Consider the following 20,201-nt stretch of genomic DNA (forward strand, 5'->3'; position numbering starts at 1 on the left):
AAAGCACTGTACCCCAAAAGTGCTCTTTACCCTTCATGGCCATCAACAGTCCCTTCTCTTTGGGACTTATACCCTGTCTGGGGTGGAAGCTGCAATTTCTGCTGGACACTTACCTGGTTTGTGTGGCTCCAAGGATCCTTTGGAATCTGAAAGAGAAAAACAAGACACCAACTCAGCCTTCATGCTCCAGCCGAACCAGAGAGCAGCCCTGTACCCCTCATGGCTTTGGACCCAGCAGAGCTCCAGGAGAGGGAGGCAGCTGGGCTTTAGGAGCACAGCCAAGCCTGGCCCCATCCCCGTTTCTCCAGCCACAAGAGGTCCCCACGCCATTAGTGATGTGCAGGGCTCCCAAAAAATGTTCCCTGTCCAGAAGCTCCTGGATCCCCAGGGCCCCAGGCCCAGCCTGACCTTCCTGGGAAGAACCAGAGTTGGACCTGGCATGGAGGGCAATGACCATGAGACATCCAGAAAAAATCCAACAAAAGCAAGGGGTTAGTCCCAGCAGGAGAGGGAACACCCCATCCACAACAAATGGAAAACAGGGAAAAAACAGACACGAGCTGACTGTCAGCCAGCAGTGAGCCCCTCACAAATCTGGGCTTGCACAGGCTGAGGCACCAGGAGTGACTGGCAAGAGGATGCTCTTGTCCCCCTCCTCCCAACTCCAAACATCCCTGAGGTAACAACACCCACAGGCCAGAATCCTGCAGGTGAAAATTCCATCCTGGCTCCCTGAGAAAATAAACTGACCCCAAGGAGCTGAAAGTGCAGCAGCTGAGAGCATCGAGGTCCTGATCCCCCCAGGAGAGACAAGGGGGCAGCCGCAGTTCGCAGCTAAAGCTGCTGTGGCTGCACAGAGCTGGAAGATCCATTAGAAAGCAGGAATATCAAGGTGTGCTCCAGGCATGGGGCTGGGAGCAGACAGCTCAGCGTGGCCTTGGACAGCCTTTCAAAGCAGCTCCTACCTGCCTGGCTGCTGGGAGCAGGCGTGTGGACAAAGTCCAGCACTCCAAAGGCTGCCAGGGAAGGGAGGGGAGAGCGAGGAGCTGGAATTTCAAGAGACAGAACCGTGCAACAGCTCCTGCAGCTGCAGCAGGGCAGAAGGGAGACACGTGTCCAAAATGTCCCCAGCACTGACAGCCCCCAGCCCTGTGCCCTGCCAGCTCTAGGACAAAACAGGTGCCTGGGACTCACTTCTCCTGCCTTGTCCTTCCTCAAATGCAAACCTCGCTGAGGTTGTGGGTTAAAGGTGGTCTGCAACATAGTGCACAGGTCCCACCTGCAGGACCAGCAGCATCCCTCCCTGCTCAGGGAATCAGCACAGATCAGTCCACACCCCCACCTTATCTGCCACTTTTCCTGCATCAGAGCTGAGCCATAAGCTCCAAGACCAGCAGAGTTTCCATGATGTGAACTTCCAGCTCAGTGAAACCAGCCAAGGAGCCACTCCACCCCAAACCGATCCCGCTTGGATGGAAACCACCTGACCATGTCAGAGCAGTCACAAGTTCCAATTTGTGAGCCTGCAGAGTTTCCCTTCCCCACTGCCCACCCAACAGGGCTGGAAGGGGCACTGTGAACAGCTCCAGACACCCACTGATGGCACTTGGCAAAATACCCAGTGGAGCAACGACAGGAGCAAATACAGAACAGAGCCAGAGGAAAGATGATGTTGTGGGTTCACCAGTGCCTCCCCTTCCCACTCTCAGCCTCTCAGTGTGGGAGGCCAAGAACAGAATGTAGAAACTGGGGTCCCCTGAGTCCTTCTGCACTCAGCTGGGAGCTTGCTGTGGGCACCCATCCTATGCCAGGGGATGGATTTAGCTCCGTGCTGAGCATTTCACCCACAGGAGCCGCTCCAAAACTCAGACTGGTCTCTGTTCCACACACAGCCCTCCCTGCTGCAGCAGTTACCAGCCAGACCTCTACACGAAGGCCTGAAATCCCCCATGCTGGCTGGGATTCTGCTCCATCTGTTTGCTCTCCCTCTCCCCAATTGCCATAGTAACCCCGCAGAGCCGGCACAAAGCGCCTTCTGTGCCACCAGCAGCTCCCCTGGCACCGCGGCCGTGACTCACAGGGCAGCAGCAGGGTCCACAGGCACCCGAGCCAGGCCTCTGCAGCATGGCCTCAGCCCTTCCTCAGCCCTTCTGGCTGCTGGGAGCACCCAGTGTGGGGCTGGGAATCACAGGGTGCCTCGTCCAGCAGAGCCCAAGCTTGCAGGCAGGATCTGCAGCATGGGATATCAGGGCAGCAAGGGACACAGAGATTCCCTGTTCCAAACCCCCTGCTCAGTACAGGAGAGTCTTTTGATGTGCACTGGCCATGAACTCTGCTGTCACAGGCACCCTGCACACTTCCCTGTGCTCCCAAACTACCACCCTTGACTTCCCAGAGTTGGAATCAGCAACCATCCCTTTCCCAGCCTGTCCTGCTCAGCCCCAAAAAGCATTTCCTAGCTCCAATATGAAAAAGCATTGATTAAACCAGAGATATTATACCACCACTCCCAGACTCTGCCTGGGCCACCTGTGAAGGGCAGAAAACCCAGCTCAGCCCATTCCTGCAGGAACAAAACCACCCAGGATGCTGCCCTGCACCCAGGAGCTGAAGCAGAGGCTGGATTCGTTTGTTACAGCTCTCCTAAAATTTTTTCAGCTCCCAAAAGCTGGCCTAAACAGCTCCTTGCTGCAAGCTTCTCCCACTGCCTGTGGCACCAGAGCCTCTCCCCAAGGAGAGCCAATGCCCCATTCAGGGTGAATGAGAATGCAGGAAAAACAAGGGGAGGGAATAAAAAAAAAAAGGGAAAAGAAGAGAGAAGTGGAAAAGCAGTGGGATGGGCATGACATGACCCTGCAATTCAAGCCCTTCAGCCCCCGCAGGCAGCTGCTGTCAGCTCCTTCCCACTGGAGAGTCCCTGGCACTCTCTCCTACGCTTGAGACTCAGCACAGTCCCCCCACATTTGGGAGCCCACGAGGGTCGGTGCAGGAGGAATTGCTAGAATGTGCACAACTGCTAATGTCACCTGAAAATCCTGGAAACGCTCCAGTTTCCCAGGGCACTGGGCTCTTGCAAGAGGGCTGTCTGCAAGCACAAGTTCCCCTCAAGAGATCCCTCTGCAAAGGCCAAAAGGCAGCAGCAGGACAAGGCGAGCTGGGGACATGTCCTGGTTATCCCTGCAAGCTCCAGGGCTCTGCTGCCAGCCCCGAGCCCACAGGATGGCAGGGCACCGTTCCGGGCACAGGGAAGGGCTGCCAGCCACAGACACACACAGCACAGTGCCCTGCACCCAGGCAGGGGAAAATGAGCTGACAGAAGTTCCTGGTGCGGATGAAATTGCAACCCACGTGATGCTGCAGGCACGTAACTGCATCCTTTATGCTAAGAAAGGAACCATTTCCTCCTAAAGAGAAAAAAAAAGCCAAAAAAGCCCAACGAGATTTTTTCTCATGCTATAACCACCACCAGTTAAGAACCGCCAGACATTTCCTGGAACTGCCTAATTCAACACCGGAATCCTCATTTTTGCCACCACCAACTTCAGCCCTATTAAGCTGCACCTCTCTACAAGAGGTTTTTCCTTCCCACTCCGCTGGCGTGGGCGGAGAGAAATGAAGAGGACAATCTAAAGAACTGCAAATAAAACTATTTGCCTGAGTCGACCTTTGAAATTAAACCTCACCACTGCCTCCCCAGGGCTCTGTTTGTAGCCCCAGGTGAAGTCCTGGGCACGGGAGGCTGCTCTGAGAGCTGTGCTGCTTTGTTAGTGCTGGGGGAAATGTTTTGGATGCATCCTGGTTCTCCTTGATCCAAGGAGGAGAGTCAGATGCCATGGATAGGGCAGAAAGCTGGAGGGTGGATCCCAGCCCTGCTGCAAATAAAGAACTGGAACAAAAAAGCATGAAGGAAAGAAAAAGAAAAGAAAGGAAATAAATTGAAGGCAGGGTGCAGAGCAGAGAGGGGAATTTGGGTGCTTGGTCATGAGAGCCAGCTCCTCAGAGGCACAATTTGTGCTGTTTTCCACTGTTGGGAGTGGAAAAAGCTATCCATGGAAGTGGAAAAAGGGCTCTCAACCTGCCGAGAGCCATCACTCATCAGCCGGCCGAGGTCCCGCTGCAGAGGGGCTCCCGCGGGTCAGCGCGCTCTGCACTTCTGCAAAACTGCCAGCCAGCAGCAGGAAAAAAACACGCTGCACAAAAAGCCCCTTGCAGCCCCAAAACAGCCTCTCAGCCTGTGCTGAATCAGAGTTCCTGACTGCTGGGGCTGTGGGCACCCACCTTGCCCATGCAACAGGCAGGGGACAGGCACGGAGAGCTGCTGGAAAACCCTGCGTCCCAGGAATGCGACTCAAACCGGAGCCAGAAGCCAGCTTCACCCTCTGCATATTTTCCTACAGACATGCTGGATTTGATTCTTTTTTTTTTTTTTTCACAATTAAGATGCCAGAGTTTTAACCCCACAAAACATGCAACTTTTCCAGTGCTTTAAAAATAGATCCTCAGCTGCAAAGACCGACCCCCTGCCCAAGCCAGGAGAAACAAAACCGCGTGGATTGACCCCAAAAAGTTACAGAGCCCCTTTTAGCACCAAAACCAGCCCTTTTCTCTCCCCCACCACGTGTTTTGGAAATTGCAACATCTACCTTGCTTCTTGTCCATGGTTTCCCAGAAATGAAGAGCAGCGCCGGCACGCCTGGCACAAGAGAGGGATGGGGGCGGACTGGAGGAGGGAGGGGAAAAAATTCCCGCAGGATCCAGCGCACGGCACTTCTTGCAAGCACCGATGATTCTTTTCAGTGGGAATGCATGGCCCCAAGCACCCGCTGGCTTCACAGAGCCCTCCTCGCCGGGTGTCCCCGGATCCCAGGGGCCCCCAAGGCTGGGAGAAGCAGCAGCGAAGGCAAGCGGGGGGAATTGGGGAAGGTAGAGCAGCGTTCCCTCATCGGCAGCTGCCGAGGTTGGCCGGACTCGGCTCCGATTACCCTTGAAAGCTCAACAGTTGTAAAAACTGCAGCAGAGAAATAGCAGGTGACGTCAACAGGAAACTGGTGGCGAGCCAAACTCCAGCTCCGGGAGCTGCTGAAGCGCTGGATTGCTACAGTGCATCCCGGTGGGACGCCTTCTCTTCCCACAAACTCACCCATCCCAAGCCAGCCTGCAGGCCCAGGCATCCCACCGAGTGACCTTTGCTCCAGGACAGCCCTGGCACCAACCAAGGGGAGCCCAGGCGTGCTGGTTTGGGCACCAAAGAGGTGCTGGGATGGAAACAGGTCACATTTCGTTGTGCTGCAGGTGACATGTTAATTGCTCCACCACTAACAACTATTACCACAACAAATAGTAGAAATATTGCTCCATGACAATGCTGGCTCAGAGCTCAGTAGCTATTCCAGGGTGACAACCGAGATGGCATCTCTGGTAGCAAAATATAAATTGCTGCATGCACTTGGCTGGGAAATAGCAAGGGAGAGTGGGAAAATAAAAGCATTCATTTCTCTGCAAGCACGTGCAAGAAAAGCCATGGCCAAGAATTGCTGCTCTTCCCCTTTCCCTCAAAACCACTCCAGCAGAAGCCAACGCTGATGATCCTGATCAAAGCCAGGCTCAGCTCTGACAGGCTGCAGTTTTGTTTTCGATTTCCCTGTCAGCCTGGAGGGGAGATACTGTACCAGATTCTTTACCTTAAACTAATTATAGAAAATCTACCAGTGCCTTGCTACTGAGCTCTCTCCCAACTCCAGGCTGTGCCGGACCAGGCACATTTGCAGGCTGAAAAGTCAGAGGTCAAGGTAAACGCACATACCAACATAATGAGTGGCTCTAATTTTAAATAGTGTTTATGTAAGCCCCAGAAGGACTGCGGAAGGTATTTTCTCAGGCTCATTTCCACTCCCAGGGTATAGTTTCAGGCACAGATCATCAGCACATAAAGGATGCTGACGCAGGAGCTGCTCTTGCAGAAGGCACTGAGAGCCACCAGCACCCGTCCCCAGCACTCCAGGGGAGAGCAGTGCTGTGCTGCCCTCCCATCACTAACTCCACTGACAGCTAATTCCCTCTCACCCAGACACAGACACTCCAAGGGTCTTTACAGACACCCACAGAGTCAGAGCTGCTTTGGAGCAGAAAGTCCCTAACCCAGCAGGTGGGATGGGAAAGATTTCCTTTGAATTAATCCTGTTGGGTTTCAGCGCCTGAGGACCAGGGGTGGTGTAAAGCAGAGCTTCCTGACATCTCAAAAGCATCTTAAAAATAAACAAACAAGGGGGAAAGAAGTGAAGAAACAAAAACAGACCCAACCATCCTTCCAAGTCGCACTGTTGGGAACTCTTTCAAAGGTTTGCTGGTGCAGTAGGAATAGCCAAGCCTGGAAAGATGTGCACAATTTGCCAGAAATTATCCAATCCTTTATAGGGCACAGCTAATCCCAGGGGAACAAAAAACATCAGATGTTTCACTGGTGTTAACAAAGCTTCCCCATGAGGGATGTCACTCCAAAACAGGAAAGGGATGCTGGGCCAGCAAATCCTGGGGAGAATTCAGGCAGAATTCGGGTATGCCAGGGCAGAGCCAGGGACAAGGATGGCTCCCATCTCTCCCAGCAGCCTCCTGCCAGGGGGCTGGTTCGTATAAGGGGAAGAGCACACCCTCAAAAACAGCAATGAGCTCAAACAGTGCCCTGCCAACACCGGGCCCCTCTCCCCACCCTTCCCCTGTGGACACACAGCCCCTCCCGAGGCCACTTCACTTAAGGCTGGGTCACCATTACAGCCAGGGAGTGCAGAAGGGGATGAGCTGCTTTGCCATGAGCAGCAGAAGTGTCCCATTTGGGGCTGGAAAGGAGCTTTTCATCAGCATGTTTGGGATAGAGCACAACATTAATGACTTCACCTGTCCCCTAAGCAGAGCTGCTGTCTAACCATGGGGACAGTCTGATTTTCATGGAATACTTCATTCCCTCTGCTCAGGGACAAGCCCATGCACCAGCTGGCTGTCCCATCCCAGCACCATACAGCCTGGTGACCCCCACATCTCCCAGGAAGGGCAGCAGCTTCCCTGGTGAAGGCTGCAGAGCAGGCACTGCCCAATCTGGGGTGTGCCCACCTCTCCATACACCAGGCACACATCCCATGGGAAAGCCTCACGTGCCCCAGCCATGCACAGGACACACAGGCTGGAAACTCTGCTTGAAAATAGAGCCTTTGAACTGAATCCAGTTGGAAAGGGAGCAGTGTTATCCTTCTCATCCCCCTGGATGGGGCAGGACATTGTCCATGGCGGGGGACAGCCAGAGCAGGACATCACAGCCACACTGCCACCGGCTCTGGATGAGACTGTGCAAGGGAGAAGGATGTGACCTCCCGGTGTCCAGCGAGGAATTTGGGGATGGGCACTTCAGCCAGAGTGTCTGACAAGCAGAGGCATTGGCACAGCCACCTCTGGGGCTCAGAGCCACACCCAGGCTCTGTGCACCGGCCAGATAACACCGGGGCAGCCCTGGGAGGATGTCACCGCCCAGCCGCATTCCAGCTGTATTTTTAGGTTACCTGCACAACCTCGAGGGCTGGAAAAAAACGTTTGATTTTGTCCCCGTGTGTCAGCCTGCTCTCGCCCAGCCCCGTGACAATGGAACACACTCGTGACCAGAGGCCAGACTCCCCTCAGGAAGCTGAAAAGTCCCATCTGGCTGACACTCACACGGTGACAGTACAGGACACGCCACATAGGTGCCCAGAGTTGTGGTGCTTTGCACCAGAGTTTGTGCAAAACCCCTGTGCAAAGGTGGGGACAGGCACAGGGGCAGCTACTCAGAGCAAGCACTGAGCTGGGGTGCAGGCAGAGCATCCTCTGGGATGGACACTGCCTCCTTTGCATCCTTCACTCCAACTGGATTTTCCCAAAAAAAAAAAAACAGTGGCTGAGGCTGCGCCTCTTCATAGCTCAGCTTTGTCCCGACACAAAAATCTGGAAGGAATCCCAGCCCTGATGCCCTGGGATTGTCAGGGGAAGGCAAAGGAGACAATGCTTAGAGAAAAGCAAAGAACAAACTAGAATAAAAAAAAAAAAAGTAGACGAAAAGGAGAAGGCAGAAGCATCCATCACCTGTGCCCCTCTCCCTGCCAGCAGGTACCAGCATCACTCCTTCCTTTGATTTCTCACTTGGTAGGCTAAGCCATGAAAAAATAAAATCTGCTTGGAATTGATGTGACTGGCTAGTGACAGTTTCCTGATGGGAGAGAAAACTCAAACTGTCCTTGGAATAGATCAGCTTGACAGGAGGCACAGTGGAAAAGGGAATAGTTTGACTTTGTAATTGTCAGCAGTAACTCAACTCCAGCATCAATAGACACTTTTTCTATCCAAACTGGCATAATTCAAGTACTTCCAGGTGTCCTTGTGAACTTATCAACAGAGCAAAGTATTCCCCTTTCTGCTTCTTAAAAAAGAAAAATTAGGAAAAATAAGATTTCTACCATCCTCCCTCCAATTTGCTTTGGGCAGGGATAGAGTGACGTCAACTCTGCAAATGATGTAAGAGAGCAGGCACCTGCTATGAAAATGGAATTTTTGGAGGAAAAAAAAACCTTCACATTCCCAGCTGCCTGCTCTGGGAGAGAGGCAGAAACAAGAGACTGACCCAGGTGCTTCCCTGGCCCTCAGACTTCAGGCAGGACTTTCAAGAGCAGCATCTGCACTGGGGAACAGGCCAAGCAGCTGCTCAGAGGGTTCACAGTGACATTATTCCCCAGGGACCCAGAATGGTTTCCACTCCCAGGGTGCCACCACAGCTCGGGTGGACAAAGCCTGTGCTCCCTCAGAGGAAAACTTCTGACCTCCAGCACTGAGCCATCTCCAAGGTACAGGAGCAGAGAAAAACTTGGATTATTCCCTTTGGAGCAGGGTGCTGTTCCAGCAGCTTACAGAAAGCAGCAGGTGAGTGCTGCAGTACAATTCCCTGCATTTCCTGCTGTCCCACACCAAATTTTTTCTCTTTTTGGTACATATTCAGTGCCAAGCCTCTTCCCTGCCTCTATCAACCATCCCTTCTCTGCTCCAGGGAACCAGGCAGGAGACACAAATACAAGGAGAGAGCTCAGCCCCAACAAGCTGGACCTGCAGCCTCTTTTCCTGGCATTAACCACACCGTCCTTATGGCCCACACCATGGATTTCCTGCCCTCCCTCCCATCACTGTTCCTCTGCCCCACAGAACAGACAGCATCCACACTCCCAGAACAAACCCCATGTCCAGCTGGTCTGTGAGAAATCACCTGTGAACATTTCTCTCCTTTGTTCCCTCACACTCCCTGCTGAAAAGCTTAAAAAATGCCTCCATTAAAGGCTGGAGCACCAGCACACTGCCCAGCATCTCCCTGCCCTCTCTCCTCTCCACAGATTCTTATCAAAGGCTGTACCAAGTCTGTGTGAGGAAAACATTTATTTTCAGGTGGATTTTCCCAGTACCACAGGGCAGCTTTGATTCATGACGAGGAAATCTCCACAGGAAAATTGCCCACAGCTCAGTGGTGTTCTACCACCACAGCTGCTCCTCTGGATGGGATTGGATCTTCTTTCCCCTCCTTCTGTCACTCTCTCATATCCACCCCATCACACTGCACTTTTCCCAGCGTTCAGGGAAGTGAGAGTTGCAGGTTTTTCCTGGTCAGGGCAGATTGGAGAGCTGCCTCTCCATCCCAGGAAGGCAGAGGTCTCCCGAGCCGGGCTGGTCCCGATGCATCCGGCTCAAATCCCAGCTCAAGAGTCGCAGTGACTCAGCTCAGCCCAGCCTGCAGCTGTCTCGGGGCACATTCAGGGCTTCCAAGAACCATTGCCATTTGAGTAAGAGAAAATCAATTTTTAAGAATCCCCTTTCTCCCAGAAGAGCGAGGCTCACATCCGTGTTTTGGGGAAAGCAGCAGCGCTCTCTCTGCAGGGTGACATGTGAGAGGAGCTGGAAGGAGATGTGTGAAACATCAAACCTGGCTGAGATCAAGGGAAACACACCCTGGCTCCTGTCCCTGGGATACTTACACATGGTTTCCCTCACTGAGCTGAGGCTGTAAAACCCCATGGGGAAACCCACAGCTACAAAACACAAAACCTTCCGTGGATCCAAAATTAAGGGGAAACTCTCGCAGCTACCTGGAATGTACACAAAAACATCACACCTACAGGGGAGCTGCTGGAGGAAAAGCTGAGTGGTGTTCGAGCACCTTAGCACAGCACTCACAAGGTGGATAAGAATTAGAAATTCACCCAGAATATCTGCTTGGTTATTTCTGAAGGCACCTCCTCCAGCCCTCGTTTCACTCTCACCACCCCTCAAGAAACCAGGCAGGGACAGGTGTAATTAATACCTGCAAAAAGCTGTTCTTGGGTAAGAAAGCAACATCTGCAGAACACAAGAGGCAGCCCCAGCTCAGCACAGCCCTGAAGGTATCCTGGCCTTTGAGGACAACCCCAGCCCTGGCTGGCACCAGCCATCATCTGGCACCTGGTGCTCACCTCTGATGCTCAAAGCCAAACAATCGCAGGCATCAACAAAAAACCTGAGGGAAACGGGCTGCAGATGCTACCAGAGAGTAAACACAGGGAGCTGTACAAGCAGATAATCTGAAACACCCACCACATCCCTCTTTTTAGCAGCCTTAAAGCAGCGTGGAGCTACTTCCAGACTTAAAACAGGTGCTGCCAAAGAGAGAGAGAGACAGAGTTCGGCACAGGGGCTGGTCAGGTCCAGGCTGGTCCTCCAGCAGCATCACCACCCACCAGCACCTTCATCCCTCTTTCTGCACAATTACATCTTTTTTCCTTTTCCTGACCACTACAGGGGTGGCAGTCAGCACCACAGGTGAGGATTTGGCACAGGGTGGATGATTTTAGTTCTGGGGACACCAGAGAAACCTCAGAAGTCAGCTGAGCACACGTGCACACACACAGAGGTGTTTCACACTGTCCTGCCCTGTGCCAGCAGGGATTTTTCTGGGGGTTTTACAAACAGGCACGTGGGGCTGGGCCTGTCACCTACCCCCGAGCACCTTTCAGAGGTGTTTGGAAGATGACAAAGAGCAGCCAAAGCCACGTATCAGCACGAGATCATCTCAGCTTTGGCCGGGGTGCAACTTGGCAGCAGTTCAGGAGAGAAACCAGGTGGTGCAGAGCAGCAGGGGACTGTGAACTATGCAGAGCAGCTTTCCTCAAAAGCCCTGACCGTGAGCACATCTGGCCCTCAGCACAGGAGCCACGTCACTTCTGTGACGAGCTGCAAAGACATCCTCGTGTCTGCAGCACAACACACCCCTGCAGCCATGCCCCAAACGCTCAGGGCTGATTCAGAGGGGCCATCCCAAGGGCTGCACACTTTGCTGCTTCATCATCTCCCTCTCAACCCTCAACTTTCCCACTCCCACACCAAGTTCTTCGTGCTCCAGCAGAAAAACTCCTCCACCATGCAGTGTGTTTGCCCTTCACCAGCTTGAGCAGGGAACCAGTCTCCTGCAGGGAGGGATGAGTGCAGCAAGAGGGAACATCTGCTCCAGCTGTGCCAAATGCCCTCCAGCCAGCAGGGTCAGGCTGCTGCCATCTCCAAGCTGCTGTTAACACGCCCCAGTGAAGACATCCACGGCACCCAGCCCGCTGCAGCACAGCCAGGCTGCTGCGTCAGGCATCCCCACGAGACCCTGGCGAGGCAGGAATTCATTCACACACACACACACACACCACAAAGCAGTTTCCAACTGGCCTGCAAGCCCAGACAAGCTGACACACCCTAGATAACCCCGTCATCCTCCCCTAAGCCACCCCCAGCCCATCCACGTAACCAGCCCTGCGTGTTTATGATCTGTCAGACACATGACTGTCACCTGCCAGGCCCCGCAGGACAACTTCTTCTCCTCCTGTCCCTCTGTCCTGCACTGCTGGTCCCATCCACACCCATCACCCATGGATGCTGAGGGAGGATGTGGCTCTTGATGCTGGCAGGACCCCATCCCAGCTGCAGGGATTTGTGCATTCCTCATGAGAAACCTCCAAGAAAGATCTTTAATAATGAAATACAAGAGTTAAAAGCTGCTTTTTACACTTCCTAAAAGGCACTACCAGGGCAGGAAAGGAGGCAGCAGGGATGAAAACTGGTGACAAGGGGCACTTGATGCTCAACAGGCAGATCCCAGGGAGAAAAGGGTCCAAGCCATTCCCAGAGAGTTCCATCAGACAAAAGCAGCTTGGCTGATGCCAGTGCCAAACCACAGCTAAGGTTAGCAGCCTCTGATGGGAAATTACTTGTATCGAGCACTCTGGAGGTTTCTTCCTTTCCAAACCCAGATTTGTCTTTGGTGGTGGTGAGGGGCGGGGAGGAAGGGTGAATGCTCCACAAACAACTTCTGGTAAGTGTTGTCTCCTCATCCTGCCTTCTCTTACAAGTTATGCTTTTAGTGGAAATTTAGCTTTTATTTTTTTTTAAGTAATTTCAATTGAAATGGTGAAATTAAGGCTAAGAGCACAGATCAACTCAGCAGTGCCCCTACCTGGGCACAGTGCAGGCAAGAGGATGGAGGCTGTGGCAGCTCAGTGGGTGTTGGAGAAGGTCCAGCTCATCCTCATCTTCACCCCACTGCAGGTCCCCAGCATAAGGCAATGATTTCCTTCCTCCCCTACTCACTGGGACCCCCAAATCCTGCTCCTCCCCTTGGCCACACTACAACCACAGCAGAACGTCTGCTCCAGCCTTTTGCTGGGCAGAGGAATGGCTGCAAGAGAAAGGAGCACACAGGGAGCCCTGTCCCAGCTCCAAAAAAGAGAGCAGACTCAGATCCAAACTGGCAAACTGAGGCCCACTGAAGCCACAAGGCAGCACTGTGACATCTGAGATTGCTGCAGTTGTACCCAATAATTCCAGAATTCCTTGGGACAACGAACATTGGGACTCACAGCACTGCCACAGCATCACTGCAGCATTGCCCCCACACAGATAAGAGGCTGTGAGGAGATTAAAAATCTCCCAGGTGGAAAAAAACCAACAGAAACTTCCAGTTTCCATCATAAAAAAAATCCTCTCTGCCCTTTCCCCCACTCCAAATCCCTGACTAACACTTGACCTGTGCTACAGAGGTTTGTCAGCAAGAGGCAGCGGGTAGATCCAGCTCCATATGAACCCACAAGCCATCCTGAGTCATACCAGCAAAACCCCAAACTTTTTGTTGGTAGAGTAAAATCACCTCCCAAGCCCACACAAGCTCCTCTCCCAGCTCTTTCCCCACCAAACAGCCAGCCCAGGCTGTGCCTTATTAACCAACACAATCAAAAACCACCTTCTGTCCAAAAACCCACAGAGCCACACATCTGCAGAGGTGTCACTTTGGGGCACAAAATCACCAGTACCAGAAAGCTGCTCCCAATGGGAGCCTCTACAAAACACAGAGGATTCCTCCAGCAGCAACAACCTTTGCAAACAAACTCCAGCTCAGCCCTGGACCACAGCTCAGGGCTGGAAAACAAAGGAATCAGCCTGCAGTGAGATTCATTATCCACTAAAAGAAAAGCAGGGAAGCATCCCTCCAGAGAGGGAAATGGATTGCTGAGGCACAGCTAAATATTTATCACATCCAGCATGATATTTTCCAGGCGCCCACCGTTATGCCAGCAGAGGAGGAAGGCAGGAACAAAGTGCTGTGCTTTCTCCAGGATCGTTACAATTAATTGGATTCAAGCTCCATGGTGCTTCAACTTGAATTAAATAATGGCTCCATGGGATCAGAGCTCCCACCTCTCCAACCCTGGGAACACCAGGCTGGTGGCTGCTCTGCCTGGACACGACGGGAGCCCAGAGACAAAGTCCTGCCTCGGCAGGTCATGACCCACACATGTATTTTTGGCAGAGCTGCCTTTTTTTGGGGATGGCAGCTGGAAAAGTGTGAATGGCAGACGAGACAGTGCTGGATTCACAGCCTGAATTGCCTAAGAGTGGTGTGCTCCCACGGAGGGCACGACCAGGGCACAGCAGGGACGAGGCACCACCACTTATTTACCAACCCAGAATAGACATGCCACGAGAACAAGCACCAGTTCATCTCCAAGTCCTGGCATTTCTCACTGCTGGCTTTTCCAAGCCTCTGTGGTGAAGGAGATCTGCCTCCCCAGAGGCTCAGCCTGGCTCCAGACAGATCCTGATCCCTCTCCCCAAAAGCACCTCTATTCCCAAAGGACATCTCCCTGCAAAGGAAAAACACTTGTTTTTGAATTACTCAGGCATCGGTTGCTGGGTGTACCAGGACAGGACAAGCAGGTCTTCTCCCTCCAGATCCCACCCATACACTCACCCTCCCTCCCTCCCTCCCCTCCCTGCAGCTGCTTTTCCCCAGAAAACTCCCAAAATTTTGGGAAACAACTGTTTCCCCAGCAGCACACTCCTGCCTGTCCCTCCAGGCATCAGGGGCCACTCAGGTCACAGCCAACAGCCCCAGGGATGGGCACAGGGATTTCCATGTGCAGGGCAGGCAGAAAATACACTCTGAGGCCCAGGGAAAAGGGTTTTGTATCACCAGAGTCTCAGACCTTGCATCCTCCACTGTTTCTGCACCCACACAAAGGCTGAAAATTCCCTGAGGCTTCATCCCCTCCTGCTTTAACTTCTGGGTTACAACACCCTCCCTGCACAGAATCCGTTCACCAAAAAGGTGCAGACCTTGCTGCAACATCACACCAAGGCCCAGCCCCATGTTGCAAGGTGCAGCCAGAGGCTGTGTCCCTTGCAAAGTTCTGCAAGAAGGACACAGGGACAGCTCCAGAGCTTTGCTCCCAGTTCCTTCCTACTGAGCCACCCAGGCCATGAGACACAGCTCAAGGGAACTTGGGTGACCTTAGAAAACAGGGAGTTTTTGCATATATGAGTAAACATCAGCCTCAACAGTGCAAGATAACACAGGAGACTTCTCCCACATACAAGATCCTGTGAGATAATTTGGATTAAACAGACAGGAGCAACGGGAAGAGGAAGAAATAAAGCCAAAATCCTCTCTAAGAGCCACAAAATCCCCAGGAGGTGTTTATCTCCCAAGCTATGTTTAGTGCAGAGCAAAGCCCCGGCACAGCACCATTCCTGTCACCAGTGTCATGGCCAGCCACGTATCCCAAAAATCTCCCGAGGCAGGAGACAACCCCATGACTAAGCCGAAGTGATGGCAGGTGAGTTTTGGAAGGCATCTGTCACAAAAAGAGCCAACCAAGAGCTTCAACACAGCAGCCTCTGTTTACAACCCTGAGCAACACAAACCAAAGGAGAACCAGCAAAGGAAGCCTGAGATTGTTCACTGAAATTCCCTAAGGAAAAGTAGGGAAATTTAGCTTAAATTCAGGCTGCCTGAAAGAGAGAGAAGCAGCTGCCATGAGCAGCAGGTACACACACTCAGACCTGTGAGCATCCCTGGAAAAACCAGCTGGGAGGCAGTTGCAAGCCAAAGAGAGGCAGGATGAGAGGAGGATCACACTCAGGATCCACCCTCATGCTGCTGCCCTGATGGAAGCAAAGGAGCTCAGGTCAGACGGGGACCCTGAGCTGCCAGCAGACACCAGCTGCTCTCAGCACACACATTGTGACACCTCCAGCACAGAACACCAGGGTTAACTGCACGAGTCTGCCACAACCAACAGAAACCTGCACACACAGAGCAGCTCCAAACCTCCTCTCAGGAAAGCACCACGCTCCCAGGTGCTCCTCCAGGCATCACCTCTTGCCGTCAGCCACGCTGCTTCCCCCAAAATCCTCCAGGCCCAGCTTAGGCTTCATCTCCCGTGGGGCACAAGTGGTCCCTGGGCCAGGCTCACCTCGTCCCTCCATCCACACATCCGCCGCTCCGGCACAGGCAGCCGAGGAAAGGTCTGGGCTCCGGTGTGCCAGCCTTTAAGAAGCCTGGATGATCCCTTCCAAGGCTGGATGGCTGGAGGCATGTGCTCCTACCTGTGAGTCAGCAGCTCCACTCAGCAGCTCCGAAAATCGCTGCTGATTCACCCCCTGCTTACACAGCAAACAGGAAACTCAGGTCCACATTCCCTCCGGATAAGACACGGATCGTTTCAAACCGGGGCGGGGGGGTGGAGGAAAATAAAAAGAGTCACGGGAGGCGCGTTCATCTGCTCACATGGCTCCTGACTTCGAGTTTCCAGAGCATCACTCCCGCACAGGGAAAACCCCTCGAATTTTATTCCGCGGATTGGAGAGGCAGCGGCCACACTCCGTGCGCTCCCTCCTCCGTCCGGTGTGCGGATGGAGCCGGCTCCGGGAGCACCGGCAGAGCCACCTTCGTGTCCCCATCCATCCCGGCACGTACCGCCGGCCGGTGCTCTCACCTTGCGATGGGGACAGGCCACCTGAGTCACCGTGCTGTGTAAATAACCCCGGTGACACACGGTCACGGTCGCCGGCTGGGGACAGCGGGACAGCAGCGCGGCACTCCCGGCACCGGGTCCTGACCGTGCCCGGACACGAGGGGACACGAGGGACACGAGGGGACACGAGGGGACACGAGGGGACACGAGGGGACACCAGGGGACACCAGGGGACACCAGGGGACACAGCCCACGCCCGCAGTCCCAGCCCGCTCCGTCCCACCCGGCCCAGCCCCGGCGGGGGCTCCGCTGGCCCGCGACTCCCAGCCCGGGGTTCCCGAGCAGCGGGAGCTCAAGGCAGGCAGACAAAACTCGCGGCAAACAAACAAAACTCGGTTTTTATCGCTCTCCCCACGCCAAACGCATCCTCACCCCGTCTCCCCCACCAAGGGTTCGCATCCCTCAGCATCGCGGCCCCGGCCCCAGCGACGCCGCCGCGGCTGCGGAACCACCGGGCCCCGCGCAGAGGAAGCCGCGGGGAGCTCAGGCCCGGCGGGCTGGGCAGCACCCCCGGCGGGCTGGGCAGCACCCCCGGCCCCGCGGTCAGCCCCGGCCCCGCCGCCCCTCCCGGGCCCGCTCGTACCTCTGGGCAGGGACATGGCGCAGTGCGAGCCCGGCGGGCCCGGCCCCAGCGGCGCCCGCCGGTCCCGCCCGCCGCGGCCCCGCCGGCGGCCGCCCCGCCGAGCCCGCCCCCGCGCCGCCATTGGCCAGCGCCGCGCCGGGGGGCGTGGCTAAGCCCTCCGCGCGGAAACGGCTTTGCGGTTCTTGGGCGCGGCTGTGAGGGGGAAGTGAGGCGGGCGGGCGCTGCTGCCCCTCAGGAGAGGTGGCCTCGGTGTCGCCGTCACTGGTGTGGCCCCGGGGACACTGCCCCGAGATTGGGGACACTGCCGCGGGGTTGGGGCACGGAGCATCCCCCGGGCTCCCCGCCCTGTGCTGCTCCTCGACCCTCACCTCATCTGTCAGCTGAGGGCGGTCAGCTCACGCCTCCCGTGGGTCCTGCGTGCCGTGGGTGCCAGCGGTGTGTCCGGCTGGGAAATGGCCGGGGAACCAAGGGAACGGCCGGAGCCGGGTCAGGGAGATTTCGGCTGGATATCAGGGAAAGGAAATTCCCCCCAGAGGGTGACCAGGCACTGCCCAGGCTCCCCAGGGGATGGGCACAGCCCCAAGGCTGCCACAGCTCCAGGAGTGTTTGGACAACGTTCCCAGGCATCGGGTGGGATTTTGGGGCCTGGAGTTGGACTGGATGATCCTTGTGTGTCCCTTACCGCTCAGGATACTCTGATTCCATGGTTAATTCCTCTCTGAGTCACTGAGGAATCAATCCCTCCCAGACGTGGCACATCCCGGCGTAAGGATGCTCCCACAGCCTCCCAAGCTGGGCTGCAGGCAGAAATGCTGGATAGGATGTGAGAGATGCAGTTGAAAAAGCAAAAAAAAAAAAAAAAAAAGAGATTCCAAGTGCCATTTTCTGGCTGGAATTCTTAGTGTGATCCATAAAGATCCAAAGCAGGAGTTGGAGGGGTGGTAACTGCTGACAGCACTGGTGAGATCGCAGCTGCTCTGCCACAGCCAGCTCTCAGCTTTGCAGAGAGTTTGGGATAAATTTGAGGACTGGAAAAACCTCCTCAAAGCCAGGCAGTAGAAGGGAATTGCTGCCAGAGGGAAGGAACTGCAGGGTTGGGATCTGTGGCTGCACGGGTGCCTCAAGCAGAGCTGTGATCCAGCACCAAAGGCACCAGATCCAGCTGCACACTGAAGGTGGAAGAGCTCAAATGCAACTTCAATTACAGGTTTTTAGTGGGGAGAGCAATTACTTTCCTCAGAGACGTTGTTGCAGATTCACCACCTTTCAAGTCTTTCAACACAGACAGGAGGAGTCTTTCCAAAAAAGCCACTGCTCTGCAGCCCAGCCGCGGGTCAGCAGCGCTGATGCAAGAGCTGTGGTGTCAGTGCAGGGCTGGGCCAGCTGAGGGGCCCTTTCTGACCTTTATCCACACGGATCTTGGAGCCAGCAGCAGGGTTTGAAATGATCCACGCAGCTCTGGGCTGAGGCAGCGCTAGAGTGTGAGTTTTGGGGGGTCTGTGGCAGAGCAGAGCATCACCAGCTTTTTTACAAATGGGGAGATGTGGGAGCAGCTCTGACAGCTGGCCCTGCTGCTGGCAGCACCTGGGGTGTCACTGCGAGCTTGGGGACATGGCCCTGCTGTCCCCAGGTGTGCACCATCCCCCTCCTGCATCCCTGGAGGCTGCTGGCTCCAGCTGTGGGTGCAGGGCTGGATGAAGCAGCTGCCTGGATTTGAGTCTCTGGCTCTCAACCCCAGGGTTGAGAGGGGACACACAAGTGTCCCCAAGGCTGCCAGGCCTTCCAGCACAGGAGCTCTGCACAGCACAGGCACCTTGGGCACTCTCAGCTCCTGTCACTGAGAGCTTTGGGGTCACAGATGTGACATGTATGTGATATGTGATGGAGCACCTCTGCTTTGGAGCCAGGCTGGGAGAGACAGAGGTGTTCAGCTTGGAGAAGAGAAGGCTCTGAGGTCACTCTGGAACCTTCCAGGGTCTAAAGGGGCTCCAAGAGAGCTGGAGAGGGAATCTGGGCAAGGGATGGAGGGACAGGACACAGGGAATGACTTCCCACTGCCAGAGGGCAGGGTTAGATGTGATGTTAGGAAGAAATCTCCCATGTGAGGGTGGTGAGGCATGGGCACAGGGTGCCCAGAGAAGCTGTGGGTGCCCCTGGATCCCTGGAAGTGTCCAAGGCCAGGCTGGACGGGGCTTGGAGTAACCTGGTCCCAGCATCACACAGGGACAGCAGCCCAGGGCTCTCCCCCTCCTAGCCCCAGCAGAGCAGGGCAGAGAGCGCAGGAGCAGCAGGGCAGGAGCAGGGCACTGCTGCAGGACAGCAGCAGGGCAGCAGCAGCAGCAGCAGAGCAGCAGCAGCAGCAGCAGCAGGGCAGGAGCAGGGCAGGAGCAGGGCACTGCCACAGAGCAGCAGCTGGCACCACGGGCAGCCCCAGCGCAGCCCCCACAACCAGAGCAGAAAACCAGTGCGGGGCCAGTAAAGGACTGGTAAAAAACAGTGCAGGACCAGTACAGAACCACTACAGAACCCGTGTGTGATCAGTGTGGGACCAGTGCAGAATTAGTGCGGGACCAGTGTGGGACTGGTACAGAACCAGTACAGAACCCATGCGGGACCAGCACAGAACCAGTGCAGAATTAGTGTGGGACCAGTCTGGGACCAGTGCGGAATCAGTGCGGGACCAGTGTGGGACCGGCACAGAACCAGTGCAGAATTAGTATGGGATCAGTGTGGGACCAGTACAGGACCAGTACAGAACCCGTGCAGGACCAGTGTCGAACCAGCACGGAACCAGTGCGGAATTAATGTGGGACCAGAACGGGACCGGTACAGAACCTGTGCGGGACCAGTACAGGACCAGCACAGAACCAGTGCAGAATTAGTGTGGGACCAGTGGGGGACCGGTACAGAACTGGTACAGAACCCGTGCGGGACCAGTGTCGAACCAGCACAGAACCAGTGCGGAATTTGTGCGCGACCAGTACGGGACCAGTGTGGGGCCGGTACAGAACCGGCACGGGACCAGCACGGAACCAGTGCGGAATTAGTGCGGGACCAGAACGGGACCGGTACAGAACCAGTACAGAACCCGTGCGAGACCAGTGCCGAACCAGTGCGGAATTAGTGCGGGACCAGCATGGTACCAGTGCCGAAGCAGCACAGAACCAGTGCGGAATTAGTGCGGGACCAGTACGGGGACCAGTAGCGGGACCAGCACCGGGACCAGCACCGAACCC

At 55.0% G+C, this 20,201-nt stretch overlaps 1 protein-coding gene across 3 annotated transcripts in view; it reads right to left on the reverse strand.

Annotated features, from left to right (window-relative positions):
* MAP2K3 (mitogen-activated protein kinase kinase 3) overlaps positions 1-17,059 on the reverse strand; it is a 30,275-nt gene extending 13,216 nt beyond the window's left edge. The window contains exons 1-2 of one of the 3 annotated variants that reach the window (XM_002188847.7): positions 16,966-17,059; positions 114-146 (exon numbers count right to left, since the gene is read on the reverse strand). In XM_002188847.7, the coding sequence (XP_002188883.2) occupies positions 114-146; positions 16,966-16,981 (49 nt within the window). In that variant the 5' untranslated portion in view covers positions 16,982-17,059. Of the gene's footprint in view, positions 1-113; positions 147-4,643; positions 5,012-15,821; positions 15,932-16,965 lie in introns of those variants that run through there. The other 2 variants (XM_030284641.4, XM_012577836.5) reach the window with 2 other exon arrangements.
* Between the last annotated feature and the right edge of the window lie 3,142 nt (positions 17,060-20,201).

Source organism: Taeniopygia guttata, chromosome 14 (assembly GCF_048771995.1).
Source record: "Taeniopygia guttata chromosome 14, bTaeGut7.mat, whole genome shotgun sequence".
In the NCBI taxonomy this organism is placed as follows: domain Eukaryota; kingdom Metazoa; phylum Chordata; class Aves; order Passeriformes; family Estrildidae; genus Taeniopygia; species Taeniopygia guttata.